The following is a 20319-nucleotide window of genomic DNA, read 5'->3' as shown; positions in this document are numbered from 1 at the left end:
ATTTTCTGGATTTTTTTTTCTCAATTTGTCTGTCATAGTTGACGTGTACCTATGATGAAAATTACAGGCCTCTCTCATCTTTTTAAGTGAGAGAACTTGCACAATTGGTGGCTGACTAAATACTTTTTTTCCCCCACTGTGTGTGTGTGTGTGTGTGTATATATATATATATATATATATATATACACACACACTAAAAAAATATTTGTCAATATGGGGTAAAAAATGTTTTTAATCAATTTTAGAATAAGGCTGTAACATTTTTAAAAAATGAGGCAATTAATAAAATATCATAAAAGAGCTCAGAAATTTTATGTTTTAATGCAGACACTCTACTAATCTGAGTAAATAAATAAAAAATAATGATATGGCCCAGTATGGCCCATAATAAATGTCTATAGCATTAATGGAGGAAAGGTCTTTCTACTAACCTTCAGGTAGTGAGACCTGGCCAAACAGGTGGGCCTCAGGTCCTCAGGGAGAGACTCCTCCTCCTTCAGCCACTTCCTCATCACCACGACAACATCCTCATGGAATGATTTCTGATTGATGGACAAGAGCAGGAAAAACAGGTGTCAAGTTTAGGAGACGGCTGTATTGTTGTACAATATGTGGGATTTTGTTCCTCTCATTAGAACATCTAAGAGCATCTGCTAAATTACCAAACTGTATATGAAGTGATCAGAATGTGGTCTGAAAAGAGCTACACGATTCACAGCGGAACATTGATGCCCTGAGAGCAAAAACAATAACCTCTAGGTCTTAATAGTTTTTATGTGGCATAATTCAAATGTTAATAAAGGACTGGGGTCTCTCACCAGTGAAGTGTACTGGCCCCCTGTACATTTTTGACCAACGGCATGTAGGTCGCAGATGGGCTGCTGTTGGTCCCAGAAAGCATCTAGTTCCGTGGACTCCTCACACTGCAGAAAACAAAAGAACAGCATAGTACAGTAAAATGGAGACCATCGTCAGAGGGTCAGGGATATACAATCCATAAGACAGTCTAAACGTGGAAAAGTTTTAAATACACTTTTTATACTTGATTTTGGATACAGAAACAACCCATGTTGTGAAAGCAAGAGAGTATGTTACGAGTGTCTGACTCGTGACGTCTTTACATTTACATTTGACATTTTAGTCATTTAGCAGACGGTCTTATCCAGAGCGACTTACAGTTAGCGAGTGCATACATTTTCATACTGGCCACACGTGGGAATCGAACCCACAACCCTGGCGTTGCAAACGCCTTGCTCTACCAACTGAGCTACACGGCGGCAGACATTACCTCCCTGCAGGTGATTAGGTGCTGGGCGGAGGAGTCAGAAAGGAGGTTGGTCAGCACTTTCTCTAGCCCTGCCCTCAGCCTTTCCTTCAGCTCCTCCTTCCAGAATCTGGGCTGTGATTGGCTGCAGGGTTCACAGGTGTATACTACGCTCTCTGGCAGGCTGGACATGATCTCATACAGGTCGTCTGGGAGACAGAAGAGAAGAGAGGCAGAATTTTAATGTAATGGAGTGGGTTTATAGTGGGATAGTTGTTTTGATCCCTCAAGTTAGGGCCTACATTTTAGTTGAGGTGGCATCTTCCCCTACACATACGGTTAACAGGGGTGGCCTTGAGAGCTACCCTCTTGCAGGATTTGGTTCCAGACCTTATCTCTAACACACCTGATTCTACCAATGAGATGCTCCTTGGAACCTTGATTAGCTGGATTAGGTGTGTGTGTGTGTGTGTAGGGCGAGATCAAAAGCCTGTATACCCAGTAACACTTTGATGAGTGTTGGCCACCCCTGTTGTACATCCCCTTGATAAAGACCGTTTTAAAGCTGAAATATTAGTGTCACTCACCAGAGAGTCCTTCACATTTAGAATGCACCCAGTGGCTACACCTGGAGCACTCCATCATCTGGCTGTTGTTGTGGTCGTTCTCCTCGTAACACTTGGAGCAGACGGTGCAGAAGATCCCTTGTAAAGAAACCCCCCCCCAAAAAAAATCAGATCAATGATTTTTTTAAATAATAATTTAATAACATGGCTGTCCGAAAAAAAAATTGTGGGGTTGACAGAAAGTAATCTGTTCTTTCGACGATTGGTCGACATTTTAAAATGTGTATTTTTCCATAAATAGACACACCCTGTGTGTAAAAACCACTATACAGTGCATTCGGAAAGTATTCAGACCCCTTGACGTTATCCACGTTTGTTTTTTCTCATCAATCTACACACAACACCCCATAATGACAAAGCAAAAAAAATGTTTGCCAATGTATTAAAAATAAACAGAAATATCACATTTACATAAGAACTCAGACCCTTTCCTCAGTACTTTGTTGAAGAACCTTTGACAGCGATTACAGCCGCAAGTCTTCTTGGGTATGACGCTACAAGCTTGGCACAAACTTGGGAGTTTCTCCCGTTCTTCTCTGCAGATCCTCTCAAGCTCTGTCAGGTTGGACGGGGAGCGTCGCTGCACAGCTATTTTCAGGTCTCTCCAGAGATGTTCCATCGGGTTCAAGTCCGGGCTCTGGCTGGGCCAGTCAAGGACATTCAGAGACTTGTCCCGAAGCCAGTCTTGCGTTGTCTTGGCTGCGTGATTAGGGTGTTGTCCTGTTGGAAGGTGAACCTTCACCCCAGTCTGATGTCCTGAGAGCTCTGGGGCAGGTTTTCATCAAGGATCTCTCTGTACTTTGCCCCGTTCATCTTTCCCTCGATCCTGACTGGTCATCCTCTAAAAAACATCCCCACAGCATGATGCTGCCACAACCATGCTTCACCATAGGGATGGTGCCAGGCTTCCTCCAGACGTGACGCTTGGTTGTCCTTATGAAAGGTTCTCCCATCTCCACAGAGGAACTCTGGAGCTCTGTCAGAGTGACCATCGGGTTCTTGGTCACCTACCTGACCAAGTCCCTTCTCCCCCCGATTGCTCAGTTTGGTCAGGCGGCCAGCTCTAGAAAGAGTCTTGGTGGTTCCAAACTTCTTCCATTTAAGACCGATGGAGGCCACTGTGTTCTTGGGGACCTTCAACGCTGCAAACATTTTTTGGTACCCTTCCCCAGATCTGTGCCTCGACACAATCCTGTCTCGGAGCTCTATGGACAATACCTTCGACCTCATGGCTTGGTTTCTGCTTTGACATGCACTGTCAACTGTGGGACCTTATATAGACAGGTGTGTGCCTTTCCAAATCATCAATTGAATTTACCACAGGTGGACTCCAATCAAGTTGTAGAAACATCAAGGATGATCAATGGAAATTTCTAGTCTCATAGCAAAGGGTCTGAATACTTATGTAAATAAGGTATCTTTTTTGTTTTTACAGTACCAGTCAAGTTTGGACACACCTACTCATTCCAGGGTTTTTCTTTATTTTTACTATATCCTTCATTGTAGAATAATAGTGAAGACATCAAAACTATGAAATAACACATATGGAATCATGTAGTAACCAAAAAAGTGTTAAACAAATCAAAATATATTTTATATTTGAGATTCTTACCAAGAAGGAGAGTGATGGAGTGCTGCAAAAGGTGTCACTACAAAGTATTGACTTTGGGGGGGGGGGTGAATAGTTATGCACGCTCATGTTCAGTTTTTTTGTCTTATTTCTTGTTTGTTTCACAAGAAAAAATATTTGGCAACTTCAAAGTGGTAGGCATGTTGTGTAAATCAAATGATACAAACCCCCAAAAAAATCCATTTTAAATTCCAGGTTGTAAGGCAATAAAATAGGAAAAATGCCAAGGGGGGTGAATACTTTCGCAAGCCATTGTATATGTTTTGATCATGACAGTTTACAATCTAAGGTAACGCCAAATAATTTAGTCTCCTCAACTTGTTCAACAGCCACACCATTCATTTTACATTTGTCATTTAGCAGACGCTCTTATCCAGAGCGACTTACAGTTAGTGAGTGCATACACTTTTTTTCTTTTTCTCATTCATTACCAGATTCAGCTGAGGTCTAGAACTTAAGGAATGATTTGTACCAAATACAATGCTCTTAGTTTTAGAGATGTTCAGGGCTGGTTTATTACTGGCCACCCCTCTTTGTTAAGGGTTTCAGTGACTGCAAAAGCAGTGGCTGCTGATAGATATATGGTTGAATCATCAGCATACATGGACACACATGCTTTGTTTAATGCCAGTGGTAGGTCATTGGTAAAAATAGAAAAGAGTAGAGGGCCTAGAGAGCTGCCCTGCAGTACAACACACATATTTGACATTAGAGAAGCTTCCATTAAAGACAACCCTCTGAGTTCTATTAGATAGATAGCTCTGAATCCATGATATGGCGGAGGTTGAAAAGCCATAACACATACGTTTTTTTCAACAACAGGTTATGGTCAATAATATCAAAGGCTGCACTGAAATCTAACAGTACAGCTCCCACAATCTTCTTATCAATTGCTTTCAACCAATCATCAGTGTCAGTGCAGTACATGTTGAGTGCCCTTCTCTATAAGCATGCTGAAAGTCTGCTATTTCTCTGTAAACAGATTAACAACATTGTATTTGGTCAAACAATTTTTTCCAACAGTTTGCTAAGAGCTGGCAGCAAGCTTATAGTCTGCTGTTAGAACCAGCTTTACCACTCTTGGTTAGAGGAATGACTTTGGTTTCCCTCCAGGCCTGAGGACAAAGACTTTCCTCTAGGCTTAGATTAAATATATGACAGATAGGAGTGGCTATAGAGTCAGTTACCATCCTCGGTAGCTTTCCATCTAAGTTGTCAATGCCAGGAGGTTTGTCATTATTGATCGATAACAATAATTTCCCCACTTCTCCTACACTAAACTTTTACAAAATTAAAACTTGCAATTCTTTTCTTTCATTATTTGTTTTTTTATGCATGAATACGATGGCTCACTGTTCGTTGTTGGCAGTTCCTGCCTAAGTTTGCCCACTTTGCCAATTAAGTAATCATTAAAATAATTGGCAACATCAAATGGTTTTGTGATGAATAAGCCATCTGATTCGATGAAAGATGGAGTTGAATGTCTTTCTGCCCATAATTTCATTTAAAGTACTTTTTTCCATCATTCTTTATATCATTGATCTTGGCTTCATAATACAGTTTCTTCTTTTTGTAGAGTTTAGTTACATAATTTCTCAATTTGCAGTAAGTCAGCCAGTCAGATGTGCAGCCAGACTTATTAGCCACTCCTTTTGCCCCATCTCTTTCAACCATACAGTTTTTCAATCGTCATCAATCCATGGAGCCTTAACAGTTCTAACAGTCAGTTTTCTTAACAGGTGCATGTTTATCAATAATTGGAAGAAGAAATGTTATAAATTAATCAAGTGCAGCGTCTGGATGCTCCTTATTAAATCACATCAGACCAACAAATATCATCCACATCAGAGTCACAGCAAAATATTTTGTATGATCTCTTATACACTATTTTAGGCCCAGCTTTTGGAACTTTGGCTTTCCTGGATATAGCCACTATATTGTGATCACTGCATCCAATGGGTATGGATACAGCTTAGAACAAAGTTCTACAGTATTAGTAAAAATGTGATCGATACATGTGGATGATCTTGTTCCTGTAGTGTTTATAAACACCCTGGTAGGTTGATTAATAACCTGAACCAGATTGAAAATACAAACCACAACATAGAAACTGGGGAACGTAACACATGCACTGGTTACAGTGAGAAGCTCCTCTTGAGTGGACAGGTTGAAGAAAACCAGTCAATATTCAAGTCCCCAAGAAAGTACACCTCCCTGTTTACATCGCATACACTATCAAGCATTTCACACACATTATTTAGAGATACTGACTGTTAGCACTTGGTGGCCTATAGCAACAACCCAAAAGAAAAGGCTTTAGATGTGCCAAGTGAACCTGCAACCACAACACTTCAATAAAATGTGACATAAGATCTTCTCTAAGCATTACAGGGATATGGCTCTGACTATATACAGCAACACCTGACCCATAAGCATTTGTCTCTTCTATAGATGTTATATCCTTGTATTGCTACTTCTGTATCATCAAATTAATTATGTAAGTGAGTCTCAGAAATAGCTAATTTATTAATGTTATCTGATGTTAGCAAGTTATTGATTTCATTAACCTTATTTCTAAGGCTACATATATCAATATGGGCTATTTTCAGCCCTTCCCTGGATAGCTTATCAGAGATAGACATAACATGGAAAAGAGCAAACAAAGCAAGCGAAAATATACATTCAGCAGTCCATTAATCAATTGGTGTGTGTGTGTGCGCACTGTGGGGTTGACGCTACGAACCCATAGGCTTGGCTATCTTATCACTTCCAGGCTTCTGGGAGGGAGGTTGGACAATGAGACTGTCATAGCTGATGTAAGCAATGTCCCCACGTGCTCTGGCAGCTTTCATGGCTGGGATAAGTTCTTTCCTCTTCTGGCACACAGCTTCAGGATAGCCCTCGTTGAGGAAGATATACAATTGAAGTCGGAAGTTTACATACACTTAGGTTGGAGTCATTAAAACTCGTTTTTCAACCACTCCACACATTTCTTGTTAACAAACTATAGTTTTGGCAAGTCGGTTAGGACATCTACTTTGTGCATGACACACTTAATTTTTCCAACAATTGTTTACAGACAGATTATTTCACTTATAATTCACTGTATCACAATTCCAGTGGGTCAGAAGTTTACATACACTAAGTTGACTGTGCCTTTAACCAGCTTGGAAAATTCCAGAAAATGATGTCATGGCTTTAGAAGCTTCTGATAGGCTAATTGACATCATTTGAATCAATTGGAGGTGTACCTGTGGATGTATTTCAAGGCATACCTTCAAACTCAGTGCCTCTTTGCTTGACATCATGGGAAAATCAAAAGAAATCAGCAAAGACCTCAGAAAAAAATGTGTAGACCTCCACAAGTCTGGTTCATCCTTGGGAGCAATTTCCAAACGCCTGAAGGTACCACGTTCATCTGTACAAATAATATGCAAGTATAAACACCATGGGACCACGCAGCCGTCATACCGCTCAGGAAGGAGACGCGTTCTGTCTCCTAGAGATGAACGTACATTGGTGCGAAAAGTGCAAATCAATCCCAGAACAACAGCAAAGATCGTACTTTTTGGAGAAATGTCCTCTGGTCTGATGAAACAAAAATAGAACTGTTTGGCCATAATGACCATCATTATGTTTGGAGGAAAAAGGTGGACGCTTGCAAGCCGAAGAACACCATCCCAACCGTGAAGCACGGGGGTGGCAGCATCATGCTGTGGGGGTGCTTTGCTGCAGGAGGGACTGGTGCACTTCACAAAATAGATGGCATCATGTGGAAGAAAAATGATGTGGATATATTGAAGCAACATCTCAAGACATCAGTCAGGAAGTTAAAGCTTGGTCGCAAATGGGTCTTCCAAATGGACAATGACCCCAAGCATACTTCCAAAGTTGTGGCAAAATGGGTTAAGGACAACAAAGTCAAGGTATTGGAGTGGCCATCACAAAGCCCTGACCTCAATCCTATAGAAAATGTGTGGGCAGAACTGAAAAAGCGTGTGCGAGCAAGGAGGCCTACAAACCTGACTCAGTTACACCAGCTCTGTCAGGAGGAATGGGCCAAAATTCACCCAACTTATTGTGGGAAGCTTGTGTAAGGCTACCCGAAACGTTTGACCCAAGTTAAACAATTTAAAGGCAATGCTACCAAATACTAATTGAGTGTATGTAAACTTTGGACCCACTGGGAATGTGATGAAAGAAATAAAAGCTTAAATAAATAATTCTCTCTACTATTATTCTGACATTTCACATTCTTAAAATAAAGTGGTGATCCTAACTGACCAGGGAACTTGTACAAGGATTAAATGTCAGGAATTGTGAAAAACTGGATTTAAAAAGGTATTTGGCTAAGGTATATGTAAACTTCCGACTTCAACTGTACGTTCCTCTTAAGTTCTTGGCTCTTTCCAGAACAGCTTACTTGTCCTTGAACCTCAGGAACTTGACCACTATCGGCCTGGGCCTGTCACCTAGGCCGGTGGTGGGTTTTCCAGTCCTGTGGGTGCACTCCACCTCAATCTTCCTGTGGTCCATCTTCAATTTCTCAGAATTCATTTCCCTCACTTTGTCCTCAGACTCCGTCCAGGTCTCATGTGGAGATTCTGCAATTCCGTCTACAACCACGTTGTTCAGCCTTGATTGTCCCTCGAGTCTGATTTCTCTGTCATTGTTATCATGGATTCACACACACACACACAGAACTGATGTCCTCTCTCAATGACTTACAGATTGCTGTCATCTTGCCATTCTCCTGTTTCAACTCATCGAGCTGACCATGGGAGAACTGCAAACTGTTCTTCAGGTCCTGGACCTCTCTGGTCAGGTCGTCCATTATTTTATTAGTTGAATCTACCAGTATTTGGACAAAACACTTGAAGCTATTTTGTTGTTGTTGTAACAACTGCTTGTAGAACTATTTTTGTTCATTTAAAAGATCCTTCACCTGTGATAGAGACACCACTGTCCTTAACGGTACTCACACCAGCTTTGGGCTTTGTCATGGTAGCTAGCAACGTAGGTTACACTGTTACTCCTCGCACTTCCAGACAGGGCAGGTCACAGGGAAGATTGAAAACACAACAAACAGCAGGGATCTAGACAGCCACAAACCCAGGACAATCCGCAGTCCCAGCCACAATGGCTAACTGCGTCACGGGCTGCATTCAAGCCCTCAAGAAAACCTCACTAGCTTGATAGGCAGCTAGCTGGCTGCTACGCCAAATAGTTCCTCAGACCCGTCCTTGGTCGGCAGGGTCACTGGACAGAGAGAAGCAGTCCCAGCAACTGATGCAAACTGCTTGATTTCATTGGTTGATTTACAGATATAAATAGAACATATAAAAAAGCATAAATGGATAACATACGACCATAGATACAATTTGGCTACATAGGCCTACAAACATTATTTACAATGGATAGCAAAAAAACAATCACAAGAATGGCTTCAGATCAAACTCCACGTTGAGACCGAAGGGGGCAAGGGTCTTTAATTAAAGATCCAAGCGGCCTCTCGTTTTAATAATAAATTGTCAAGGTCACCCCCTCTCCTAGGGAGGGTGACGCGTTCGATGCCGATATAGCGAAGGGCCGAAATAGTGGTTCGCTTCCAAAAAGTGCGCAACTTGGTACGTCGAGTTTTTACTCAACATTGACAGGAGCTCTCCAAACAAAAGACAATGACTAAATTGACAAAACTCGTAAATGGAATGAAATAAACTAAAACCTGTTTCTCACAAGCATAGGTTGTGCAGTCTGCAAACAACGTGTCCACTCTGACAATGAGAATGGTAAAAGACTGGAATAATAATATATTGAATGCATTAACATTTATGTCATTTAGCAGACGCTCTTATCCAGAGCGACTTACAGTTAGCGCATACATGATTTTATCGAACCCACAACACTGGCGTTGCAAACGCCATGCTCTACCAACTGAGCTACATCCCCTGCCGGCCATTCCCTCCCCTACCCTGGACGACGCTGGGCCAATTGTGCGCCGCCCCATGGGTCTCCCGGTCGCCGCCGGCTACGATAGAGCCTGGATTCGAACCAGGATCTCTAGAGGCACAGCTAGCACTGCGATGCAGTGCCTTAGACCACTGCGCCACTAGGATTACCATAAACAAACATTGTAGATTAGAATTCATAGGAATTAACGGTAAATGTACTACTGGTGATATGTAATGTGGAATTGACAGACACTAAGAATCATTCGATTTGATACAATGAAGTTAACAAACAATGAATGTGCACAAATTGGCGGGAGAGAGCGCATTCTGGAGAAAGACGTGCATTGAGCATCTTAGCCACACTTCCCTTCTTCTTGGACTGTGCCATCCGCAATGGATTAGTCTCGGCCTACGCAATGGATTAGTTAACGGAGATGGCCGCGAATCAGATAGGTGTCTCGTGTGGCATAAAAAATATATATATTTGCTGCTGGTCTACAAAACAAAAAATATAAAATGTCGACCAATAGCCTATCGACCAAACAATCGACTAATTGGGGTCAGCCCTAAATGACAGTGAGATCCTGACCAAGTATCAGTCCATCTATACAACTGCCCTCATCCCTCTCTTCTTGGCCTGTTCCTGGAGATTGTCTATACCTTGCTCCGACCCAACCTTGGTTGACTTGTGACGTGTCTCTGTGTGACTCACTGAGATCCTACCTTTGCTGTGGAGGGTGCTGCAGTCAGGACAGAGGTCCTGCTCGTGGTTCCAGGCCATGTCCCAGGTCTTCCCTGGGGTCACTCCACAGCTCTTACACCGGATACACGTCATACACACCTAGGACACGGGGGCAGGTAGCCCAGAGGTTAGAGAGATGGACCAGTAACCGGAAGGTCGCTGGTTCAAGTCCCAGGTTGGGCGAAGAAATGTGGGAACTGAACTGGCTGAGAACTGAGGATTGCTGGTTTCAGATCATTACTGGAATCCACTATTGTTGTGCCCTTGAGCAAGGCACTTATGCAAACTGGACAATACACTTGCATTTTATGGTATTGACCCACAGTACAGTGAAAAACATGGTAATAAATCAGAATGGGGAGAAGAGAAGCTAAACTGTAATATATATTAAATTCCTGATACTTACCCAGGGCATGTTACAGTTGATGGGCTTTGGGTAGGTGGGTCCCAGACAGGAGGGGTGGTAGCAGTTCTGACACCTCCTGCACTGCAACACAGGCTAAAGGAAGAAATAGTACGTATACAATTTGAAAGTGGGGGTGAAAAAACACTAGACTACTGAATCTCAGATCCTGCTGACCATACACACCTTGTTGTTCTTGCTCTTGCGACCGCACACGTGGCAGAACTTGCAGCGGCGGCAGCACCAGTTCTCCTTGTTCTCCTCTTGGGGGCGCTCTTCGGGCCAGAGGCAGAAGCTGTGGAAGGGTTCGCAGCACACCTGGCAGTAGATCATCTGAGGGAAGGTGGAAAGGCAGAAGGCAGTCAAAATCAGGAGAACACATATTGCACTAAACCTACTGTTTTCCAGACAACCCAGTGTAGCTATTCAGTAAACCTATGGAGTCTCCTGTGTGCTTCCTAGTTAATTTGTTTCCTCAAAATGGTCAGAGTAATACTTATCTACAATGAAATGTGATTATTCTAATGATAATACTGCAAACACAGGCACTGAATATTCTGTGGATGCATTTCCATGATTACCTCATGGTGTCCTTTGCTGGCACAGAGCAGACAGACAGGCTGAGGGGTGACGGGGACAGAGGTGAGGATACTCAGACCGCCCATCAACCACACGTTCTGGATGGCACAGTCCTCCTGGGAGAAAGAAGAGGGAGAGAAACAATTAGTTAATGAACGACTGCAAAATAAAATGTTTATTAAGAGTATATGAGCGACAAAGAAGGAGAAAGAAAGACAGTTGGCAATGAGTTCATAAGAAAATAAACAATTTCACATCATTTTTAAGAAAGTTTATATGGGAGGGAGAGTGAGTGAGTGTGAGAGAGTTACACCTTAAAGTCTACGCGGATCCTGTGCGTCCCGGTCTTCAAGTGGCCCTTTTGGGAGAGTCCGTTGGTTAGCGCGGTGAGGATGTTCGTTGACGTGTTTTCCACGGCATTCTGGGAACGAAGGACATAGTGGGGATCAATTCTGGGATTGTGTTGTTGCTCTCCCTCTTTAACAACAGTCGTCTCCTCTTCCTGCAAAGACTCCTCCTCCCCCGACTCCTCGTCCCTCTGCAGGACTGACTGCACCACAAATGGGGGCAGACGCTGCAGCTGCACCTGCAGCAGCCACCGTAACCGCAGCGGTGGGATCCTGGGTGGGCAGGGCTCGCTGGGGCTCCTTGCTAGGTGGCCCTCTGTAACCAACAGCTCTTGGCGGTGCTCCTCGGAGTTGCTCCCCTGTGCATGTGAAGGGGGGGGGGGGGACTGCTTAAGCCATTGAGAGGGCGACCAGCGTTACAGCACGAGCACGGTCACATGCTAAGCGGCGGGCCAAGGCAGAGGAAAGATGAAGGAGAGCCACCGAAACCACCTTTGGCTTTGAGAAAAAAAAAAAAGTGTTGATAAGAGAAGTGAAGGAGAAGAGTTAAGAGAGGGTTAGATAAGCCCGATCACAGAGCTAAGGCATGCCAAGTCAAACCAGAGGAAAAGAAAGAGGTCCAATCACCAACAGTAGTCAACGATGTTAGAGAGAGCGAGAAAGAAATCATAGGTCATACCAGTCAAGAGAAACATGGAAAGAGTCACGGCATCTATGGACCATAAAGGATTAGATTAAGTTTGAGAAAAACATTAAGGAAGATTCCAGAGGAGCAGTTATTTAAGGTATAATGCATGCATCAGGGATGAATGTGAAAGGCGTAAGCTTTTCCAACATGAGAACAGAGAGTTATACGAGTCATTACCTTGTCGGCTCTGCGTCGGCCCGGCAGTCCTTTGGGTGGCCCAGGTTTGCGGAGCCTTACAACTTCACTGGGCACTGGGTCATCAGAGGGAGCAGCATCCGTCAGAGAGCAAATGGGTTTTAAAACATAAATACTCAAACCAATACCCTGAAACCACTCAAAAACATTTATTTAGGACCTGCACTTCCATCCTCAATCACAGTCATATTTAATCTCAATTACTATGGTCTCCAACATCCACCCCTAATCTTCTGATCTGCTTGGCTAATGGCTATACATCCTTCAATTCTACCTGTCAAATCACTCCATTTCAAGGATGGAGTTCAATGGATCTTGTTGTGGTCCAACTCAAAAGGAGAGACCGAATGTGCATCAACCTATATTTTAATCCATACAGTACGGCTCCTATCCCGGTGTACGGCGTTACCTTGGCTGCTGGGAGCGACAGGATTCTTTACAGGACTATTGACCGCGGCTTCTCCGCCTGTGTCCGAGTCCGAGTCGGACTTCAGCAGGCTGCTGTAGGAGCGCGGCACCACGTTCCGCCTCGGCTGCTTCCTGGAAGGGCTCAGGCAGCCTCCAAGGGTTGACGGGGCCGACGCCACCTCTGCCTCTCCCCAGGATTCCGACCACTCATCATTGCTGGACTGAAGGCCATTAGCTGACGACTGGCGCCGCCGCCTCGAAAGGACTGCACGACAAAGAGAAGCCCAGTGGTAAAGCTAAAAACACTGGCTGAATATTTGGGCCATGAGGCAGGCCACAGTGTTCTAGTGTGTCTTTCAGTTAACGGATTCAATGTTTTTGGTCGTAAGAGCAAAAACACACAAGTGGAGTTATTCATTAGTAAATGATCCATCCTCTTCAAGACCCTGGTGCTTGCCTACGGAGCAGCATGGGGAACTGCCCATCAACTTCAGGCTATGCTCAAACCCTACATCTCAACCCGAGCACTCCGTTCCGCCACATCTGGTCTCTTGGCCCTCCCACCCCTACAGGAGGGCAGATCCCTTTCAGCCCAGTCAAAACTCTTCTCTGTCCTGGCAACCCAACGGTGGAACAAGCTTCCCCGTAAAGTCAGGACAGCGGAATCCCTGCCCATATTCCAAAAACGTCTGAAACCCTCCCTCTTTGAAGAGTATCTTAAATAACTCATGGTGCCCCCAATGCCCCACTCCCAAAAAAAAGACACTTGTCTTTTCCTACTAGCACTGACATTGCTGTTAAATACTTTCAGGGGAAATGTACTTGATACAATTGTGATATGTTGTCTCAACTAGTTATCTTAAGATGAATGCAATAATTGGATAAGAGCATCTGCTAAAGGACAAATGGCAAGTGTCTTCACTGACATTTTCAACATGTCCCTGACTGAGTCTGTAATACCAACATGTTTCAAGCAGACCACCATAGTCCCCGTGCCCAAGGACTCTAAGATAACCTGCCTAAATGACTACCGACCCGTAGCACTGACGTCTGTAGCCATGAAGTGCTTTGAAAGGCTGGTCATGGCTCATATCAACAGCATTATCCCAGAAACCCTAGACCCACTCCAATTTGCATACCGCCCCAACAGATCCACAGATGATGCAATCTCTATTGCACTCCACACTGCCCTTTCCCACCTGGACAAGAGGAACACCTACGTGAGAATGCTATTCATTGACTACAGCTCAGCATTCAACACCATAGTGCCCTCTAAGCTCATCACTAAGCTAAGGATCCTGGGACTAAACACCTCCCTCTGCAACTGGATCCTGGACTTCCTGACGGGCCGCCCCCAGGTGGTAAGGGTAGGTAACAACACATCTGCCACACTGATCCTCAACACGGGGGCCCCTCAGGGGTGCGTGCTCAGTCCCCTCCTGTACTCTCTGTTCACCCATGACTGCATGGCCAGGCACGACTCCAACACCATCATTAAGTTTGCCGACGACACAACAGTGGTAGGCCTGATCACCGACAACGATGAGACAGCCTATAGGGAGGAGGTCAGAGACCTGGCCGTGTGGTGCCAGGACAACAACCTCTCCCTCAACGTGACCAAGACAAAGGAGATGATTGTGGACTACAGGAAAAAAAAGAGGACTGAGCACGCCCCCATTCTCATCGACGGGGCTGTAGTGGAACAGGTTGAGAGCTTCAAGTTCCTTGGTGTCCACATCACCAACAAACTATCATGGTCAAAACACACCAAGACAGTCGTGAAGAGGGCACGACAAAGCCTATTCCCCCTCAGGAGACTGAAAAGATTTGGCATGGGTCCTCAGATCCTCAAAAAATTCTACAGCTGCACCATCGAGAGCATCCTGACTGGTTGCATCACCGCCTGGTATGGCAACTGCTTGGCCTCCGACCGCAAGGCACTACAGAGGGTAGTGCGTACAGCCCAGTACATCACTGGGGCCAAGCTTCCTGCCATCCAGGACCTCTATACCAGGCGGTGTCAGAGGAAGGCCCTCAAAATTGTCAAAGACTCCAGCCACCCTAGTCATAGACTGTTCTCCCTGCTACCGCACGGCAAGCGGTACCGGAGTGCCAAGTCTAGGTCCAAAAGACTTCTCAACAGCTTCTACCCCCAAGCCATAAGACTCCTGAACAGCTAATCATGGCTAGCCGGACTATTTGCACTGCCCCCCCCCCCCCCCACCCCATCCTTTTTACGCTGCTGCTACTCTGTTAATTATTTATGCATAGCCACTTTAACTCTACCCACATGTACATATTAATTCAACTATCTCAACTAGCCAGTGTCCATGCACATTGACTCTGCACCGGTACCCCCCCTGTATATATAGCCTCCCTACTGTTATTTTATTTTACTTCTGCTCTTTTTTTCTCAACACTTTTTTTGTTGTTGTTTTATTTTTACTTTTTTTGTTAAAAATAAATGCACTGTTGGTTAAGGGCTGTAAGTAAGCATTTCACTGTAATGTCTGCACCTGTTGTATTCGGCGCATGTGACCAATAAAATTTGATTTGATTTGAAATGCAAAATTATATAAACACGGATGTATTCAACATAAGAACACCTACAAACCTGCGAATGGCTTGATGCCGCGCTTTACTTTCCTCGCCTCAATCCGAACACATCGTTTTAACCTGGTGGCACAGGGAAATATTTATTATCATCATTTTAAAAAAGGGTGCCATGTTCAATTTGCATACAGGACAACTAGAGCTGACTCTAGAAATGAAAAAGACTGTGTGTGCCTGAGTGCGTGTCCATGAGAGGATGAGAAGTTGGAGCAACGGCTACAATTCTAGGTACAGTCACTTACACACAGCACTGGCGTCTGGTGTTGGGCCCTCCAAACTTGGGCTTGTCCAGGCAGTTGAAGCAGGTGCTGCAGTCGCCCTCATGGAGGCAGCCCTGGCATGTCCCACAGCGGGTGGCGCGGCCCCCAGGACCAACCTCGTTATAGTTTCGCTTCAACTTCCGCTGCTTGCTGTACTTGTGCTTCCGTCTTGTCGTCTTGTGTTCCTGAGTGCTCTCGATTTCCTGATCAGAGGGGTCATCCGCAATGTCTAAAAACAGAGAGCACGAGCGAGAGATCCAAAAATCATCTTATAATGAGTTTGCAAACATAGGTCACTGAGCTAAGGTCATATACCGGAATCGACAGAAAGCTAAAATCAAGAAAAGAAAACAAGGTAATAGGTAACCACCGTTCTTAGCAGTGTGCTTCATAAGCAAAGGTTACCTTCTACAGCTGGTGAGGTGGTGATGCCCTCTCGCTCATGGAGGGGCAGAGCACTAAGCCTGGGGATATCGTCAGGCACCATGGCACGGGGTTGCCCCAACGCCACTGCTGCTGCCCGACAGACGTGCTTGATGCGTGGACCGCCAGGGAATTGGTCCTATGGGAACAGGATCATGTGGTGGAACATATTAGTAATAAATTATAATGAAACTCCACCCTAAAGACAGACACCAAAATGCGCCCACGCACAAATGGCCTAAGCCAAATTCAAGAGAAAACCAAGACAGGCCACTGAAGCTAGGCACTCTTTCCTCTGGTAATTTTTTTTTTTTTTTTAAGGATCCAATGCCCCAGGGCAGTGAGGGGACATTGCCCTGTGTAGGGTGCAGTCTTTCAAATGGAACGTTAAAAACGGGTGTCCTGACTCTGCGGTCACTAAAATATATCATGGCACTAGGGGTGTTAACCCCGGTGTCCTGGCTAAATCTGGCCCTCATACCATCATGACCCCCTAATCATCTCCAGCTTCCAATTGGCTCATTCAACTCCCCTGTAACTATTCCACAGGTCGTTGCTGTAAATGAGAATATGTTCAGTCAACTTACCTGGTAAAATAAGGATTAAATAAAAAATAAAAACAACAAAACACTGTACTAAAAACATCAACAATACATAAGCATCAATCAAACAGAGATGAAGAATGACACGGACCCAGGCGGCTAGACAAAACCAAAAACAAAGCCAGGGTCAGGAAACATGGGCTCACCTGAGCAGAGCCTCCTCTCCTCCTTCTGCCCCCTCCTACTCCTAAATCTCTGGGACCAAGCTTTACCGATCCAGACAGGAGATGAAAGAGACAAGAGTGTAACAATTAAACTATGACCTTTCAGTGCCATAGTAATAAGTTGGGCTGGGAATTGCCAGGGAGCTCACGATACTTAGGTGCCGATACGATATGTATTGTGATTCTCACGATTCTACAGTGCCTTCAGAAAGTATTCACAATGGATCTTGTTATTTACTCCCCCGGAGTAAATATTTGATTAACAAGTCACATAAGCTGCATGGAGTCACTCCGGGGGAGTGGTACTACTAAGCTATATGGAATTGTTTTAAGAACGTCACACCAAGGAGCATTTTCATTTTGAATTTTAAGACCCCTTGAAGTATCAAAAAATTGCAGCCCAACTCATCCCAAACCATCTCAATTGGATTGAGGTCAGGTGATTGTGGAGGCCAGGTCATTGATGCAGCACTCCATCACTCTCCTCCTTGGTAAAATAGCCCTTGCACAGCCTGGAGGTGTGTTGGACAAAACGAATTGTCCTGTTAAAAAAAAAAAAAATGATAGTCCCACAAAGTGCAAACCAGATGGGATGGCGTGGTAGCCATGCTGGTTAAGTGTGCCTTGAATTCTAAATAAATCACAGACCGTGTCACCAGCAAAGCACCCCCACACCATCACACCTCGTCTTCCATGCTTCATGGTGGGAACCACACATGCGGAGATCCGTTCACCTACTCTCCGTCTCACAAAGACATGGCGGTTGGAACCAAAAATCTCAAATTTGGACTCCAGACCAAAGGACACATTTCCACCGGTCTAATGTCCATTGCTCGTGTTTCTTGGCCCAAGCAAGTCTCTTCTTCTTATTGCTGTCCTTTAGTAGTGGTTTCTTTGTAGCAATTCGACCATAAAGGCCTGATTCATACAGTCTCCATTGAACCGTTGATGTTGTGATGTGTCTGTTACTTGAACTCTGCGACGCAATTATTTGGGCTGCAATCTGAGGTGCAGTTAACTCTAATGAACTTATCCTCTGCAGCAGAGGTAACTCTGGGTCTTCCTTTCCTGTGGCGGTCCTCATGAGAGCCAGTTTCATCATAGCACTTGATGGTTTTTGCGACTGCACCCGAAGAAACCTTCAAAGTTCTTGAAATGTTCCGTATTGACTGACCTTCATGTCTTAAAGTAATGACGGACTGTCGTTTCTCTTCGCTTATTTGAGCTGTTCTTGCCATATGGACTTGGTCTTTTACCAAATAGGGCTATCTTCTGTATACCCCCCTACCTTGTCACAACACAATTGGCTCAAACGCATTAAGAAGGAAAGAAATTCCACAAATTAACTTTTAAGAAGGCACACCTGTTAATTGAAATGCATTCCAGGTGACTACCTCATGAAGCTGGTTGAGAGAATGCCAAGAGTGTGCATAGTTGTCAACAAGGCAAAGGGTGGCTATTTGAATAATCTCAAATCTAAAATATATTTTGATTTGTTCAAAACTTTTTTGGTTACTATGATTCCATTTGTGTTATTTCATAGTTTTGATGTCGTCACTATTATTCTACAATGAAAAAAATTGTAAAAAGAAAGAAAACCCCTTGAATGAGTAGGTGTTCTAAAACATTTGACCGGTAGTTAGTTAGTTAGTTAGTGTGTGTGTGTGTGTGTATGCATGCAAACAGGGTAAATCAAAGTCACAGATTCTCACCTGTGATGACTTCATCGGTCTTTGCTGGTCGATCTTCACAAGCTGCAGCTTTGCTCTCTTCAGCTGGTCGATCTTAATGAGCTGGACCTTGGCCCTCTTCAGCAGATGGAACATCCTCTTGTTGGTGCTGGTGAGGTTGATCCGATGGCTGGTGCTCCCCTGTTCCACCACCACCCCATCACCCCCATCAGCCTGGCTTTCCCCTTCGTAAACCCCTTCATCAGCAGCTTCTGCCCCTGGGGAGAAGAATCAAGCAACTGTCCCTCTGACTGACTTCCAAAAGGCTGACAGTCATCAAACCTGCCAAATGGCAACCTATTCCCTAAACTGCAAGCTATACTGCTCCATCCTATGGTAATATGTGGTTTCCAATAAGGCCTACAGTGCTTTCGGAAAGTATTCAGACCCCTTGACTTTTTCCACATTTTGTTACGTTAGAGCCTTAATCTAAAATGGATTAAATATTTTTTCCCCCCTCATCAATCTACACACAACACCCCATAAAGACAAAGGAAAAACAGGTTTGTGTGTGTGTGTATATATATATATATATATATACACACACATACAGTGAGGAAAAAAGTATTTGATCCCCTGCTGATTTTGTACGTTTGCCCACTGACAAAGAAATGATCAGTCTACAATTTTAACGGTAGGTTTATTTGAACAGTGAGAGACAGAATAACAAAAAAATCCAGAAAATGCATGTCAAAAATGTTATAAATTGATTTGCATTTTAATGAGGGAAATGAGTATTTGACCCCCTCTCAATCAGAAAGATTTCTGGCTCCCAGGTGTCTTTTATACAGGTAACGCGCTGAGATTAGGAGCACACTCTTAAAGGGAGTGCTCCTAATCTCAGTTTGTTACCTGTATAAAAAGACACCTGTCCACAGAAGCAATCAGATTCCAAACTCTCCACCATGGCCAAGACCAAAGAGCTCTCCAAGGATGTCAGGGACAAGATTGTAGACCTACACAAGGCTGGAATGAGCTACAAAACCATCGCCAAGCAGCTTGGTGAGAAGGTGACAACAGTTGGTGCGATTATTCGCAAATGGAATAAACACAAAAGAATTGTCAATCTCCCTCGGCCTGGGGCTCCATGCAAGATCTCACCTCGTGGAGTTGCAATGATCATGAGAACGGTGAGGAATCAGCCCAGAACTACATGGGAGGATCTTGTCAATGATCTCAAGGCAGCTGGGACCATAGTCACCAAGAAAACAATTGGTAACACACTATGCCATGAAGGACTGAAATCCTGCAGTGCCCGCAAGGTCCCCCTGCTCAAGAAAGAACATATACATGCCCGTCTGAAGTTTGCCAATGAACATCTGAATGATTCAGAGGAGAACTGGGTGAAAGTGTTGTGGTCAGATGAAACCAAAATGGAGCTCTTTGGCATCAACTCAACTCGCTGTGTTTGAAGGAGGAGGAATGCTGCCTATGAACCCAAGAACACCATCCCCACCATCAAACATGGAGGAAACATTATGCTTTGGGGGTGTTTTTTCTGCTAAGGGGACAGGACAACTTCACCGCATCAAAAGGGACGATGGACGGGGCCATGTACGGGGCCAAAAACCATCATGACCCAAAACACACGGCCAAGGCAACAAAGGAGTGGCTCAAGAAGAAGCACATTAAGGTCCTGGAGTGGCCTAGCCAGTCTCCAGACCTTAATCCCATTGAAAATCTGTGGAGGGAGT

The 20319-nt window shown here is 44.3% G+C and overlaps 1 protein-coding gene across 1 annotated transcript in view; it reads right to left on the bottom strand.

Moving 5' to 3' along the window:
* Positions 1–20319, bottom strand: part of LOC311133065 (histone-lysine N-methyltransferase 2B-like) — a 72182-nt gene that overhangs the window by 28194 nt on the left and 23669 nt on the right. The window contains exons 4-19 of the mRNA XM_084166498.1: positions 18608–18843; positions 16878–16937; positions 16112–16268; positions 15689–15935; positions 15448–15509; positions 12835–13098; positions 12408–12481; positions 11509–11901; positions 11198–11311; positions 10803–10949; positions 10620–10712; positions 10195–10312; positions 1852–1968; positions 1289–1473; positions 819–923; positions 432–542 (exon numbers count right to left, since the gene is read on the bottom strand). Of these exons, the coding sequence (XP_084022624.1) occupies positions 432–542; positions 819–923; positions 1289–1473; positions 1852–1968; positions 10195–10312; positions 10620–10712; positions 10803–10949; positions 11198–11311; positions 11509–11901; positions 12408–12481; positions 12835–13098; positions 15448–15509; positions 15689–15935; positions 16112–16268; positions 16878–16937; positions 18608–18843 (2483 nt within the window). The remainder of the gene's footprint in view (positions 1–431; positions 543–818; positions 924–1288; positions 1474–1851; positions 1969–10194; positions 10313–10619; positions 10713–10802; positions 10950–11197; positions 11312–11508; positions 11902–12407; positions 12482–12834; positions 13099–15447; positions 15510–15688; positions 15936–16111; positions 16269–16877; positions 16938–18607; positions 18844–20319) is intronic.

This window comes from Coregonus lavaretus (assembly GCF_964263955.1).
Source record: "Coregonus lavaretus genome assembly, chromosome: 7".
NCBI lineage: Eukaryota > Metazoa > Chordata > Actinopteri > Salmoniformes > Salmonidae > Coregonus > Coregonus lavaretus.
This window is presented reverse-complemented; position numbering and strand designations above follow the sequence as displayed.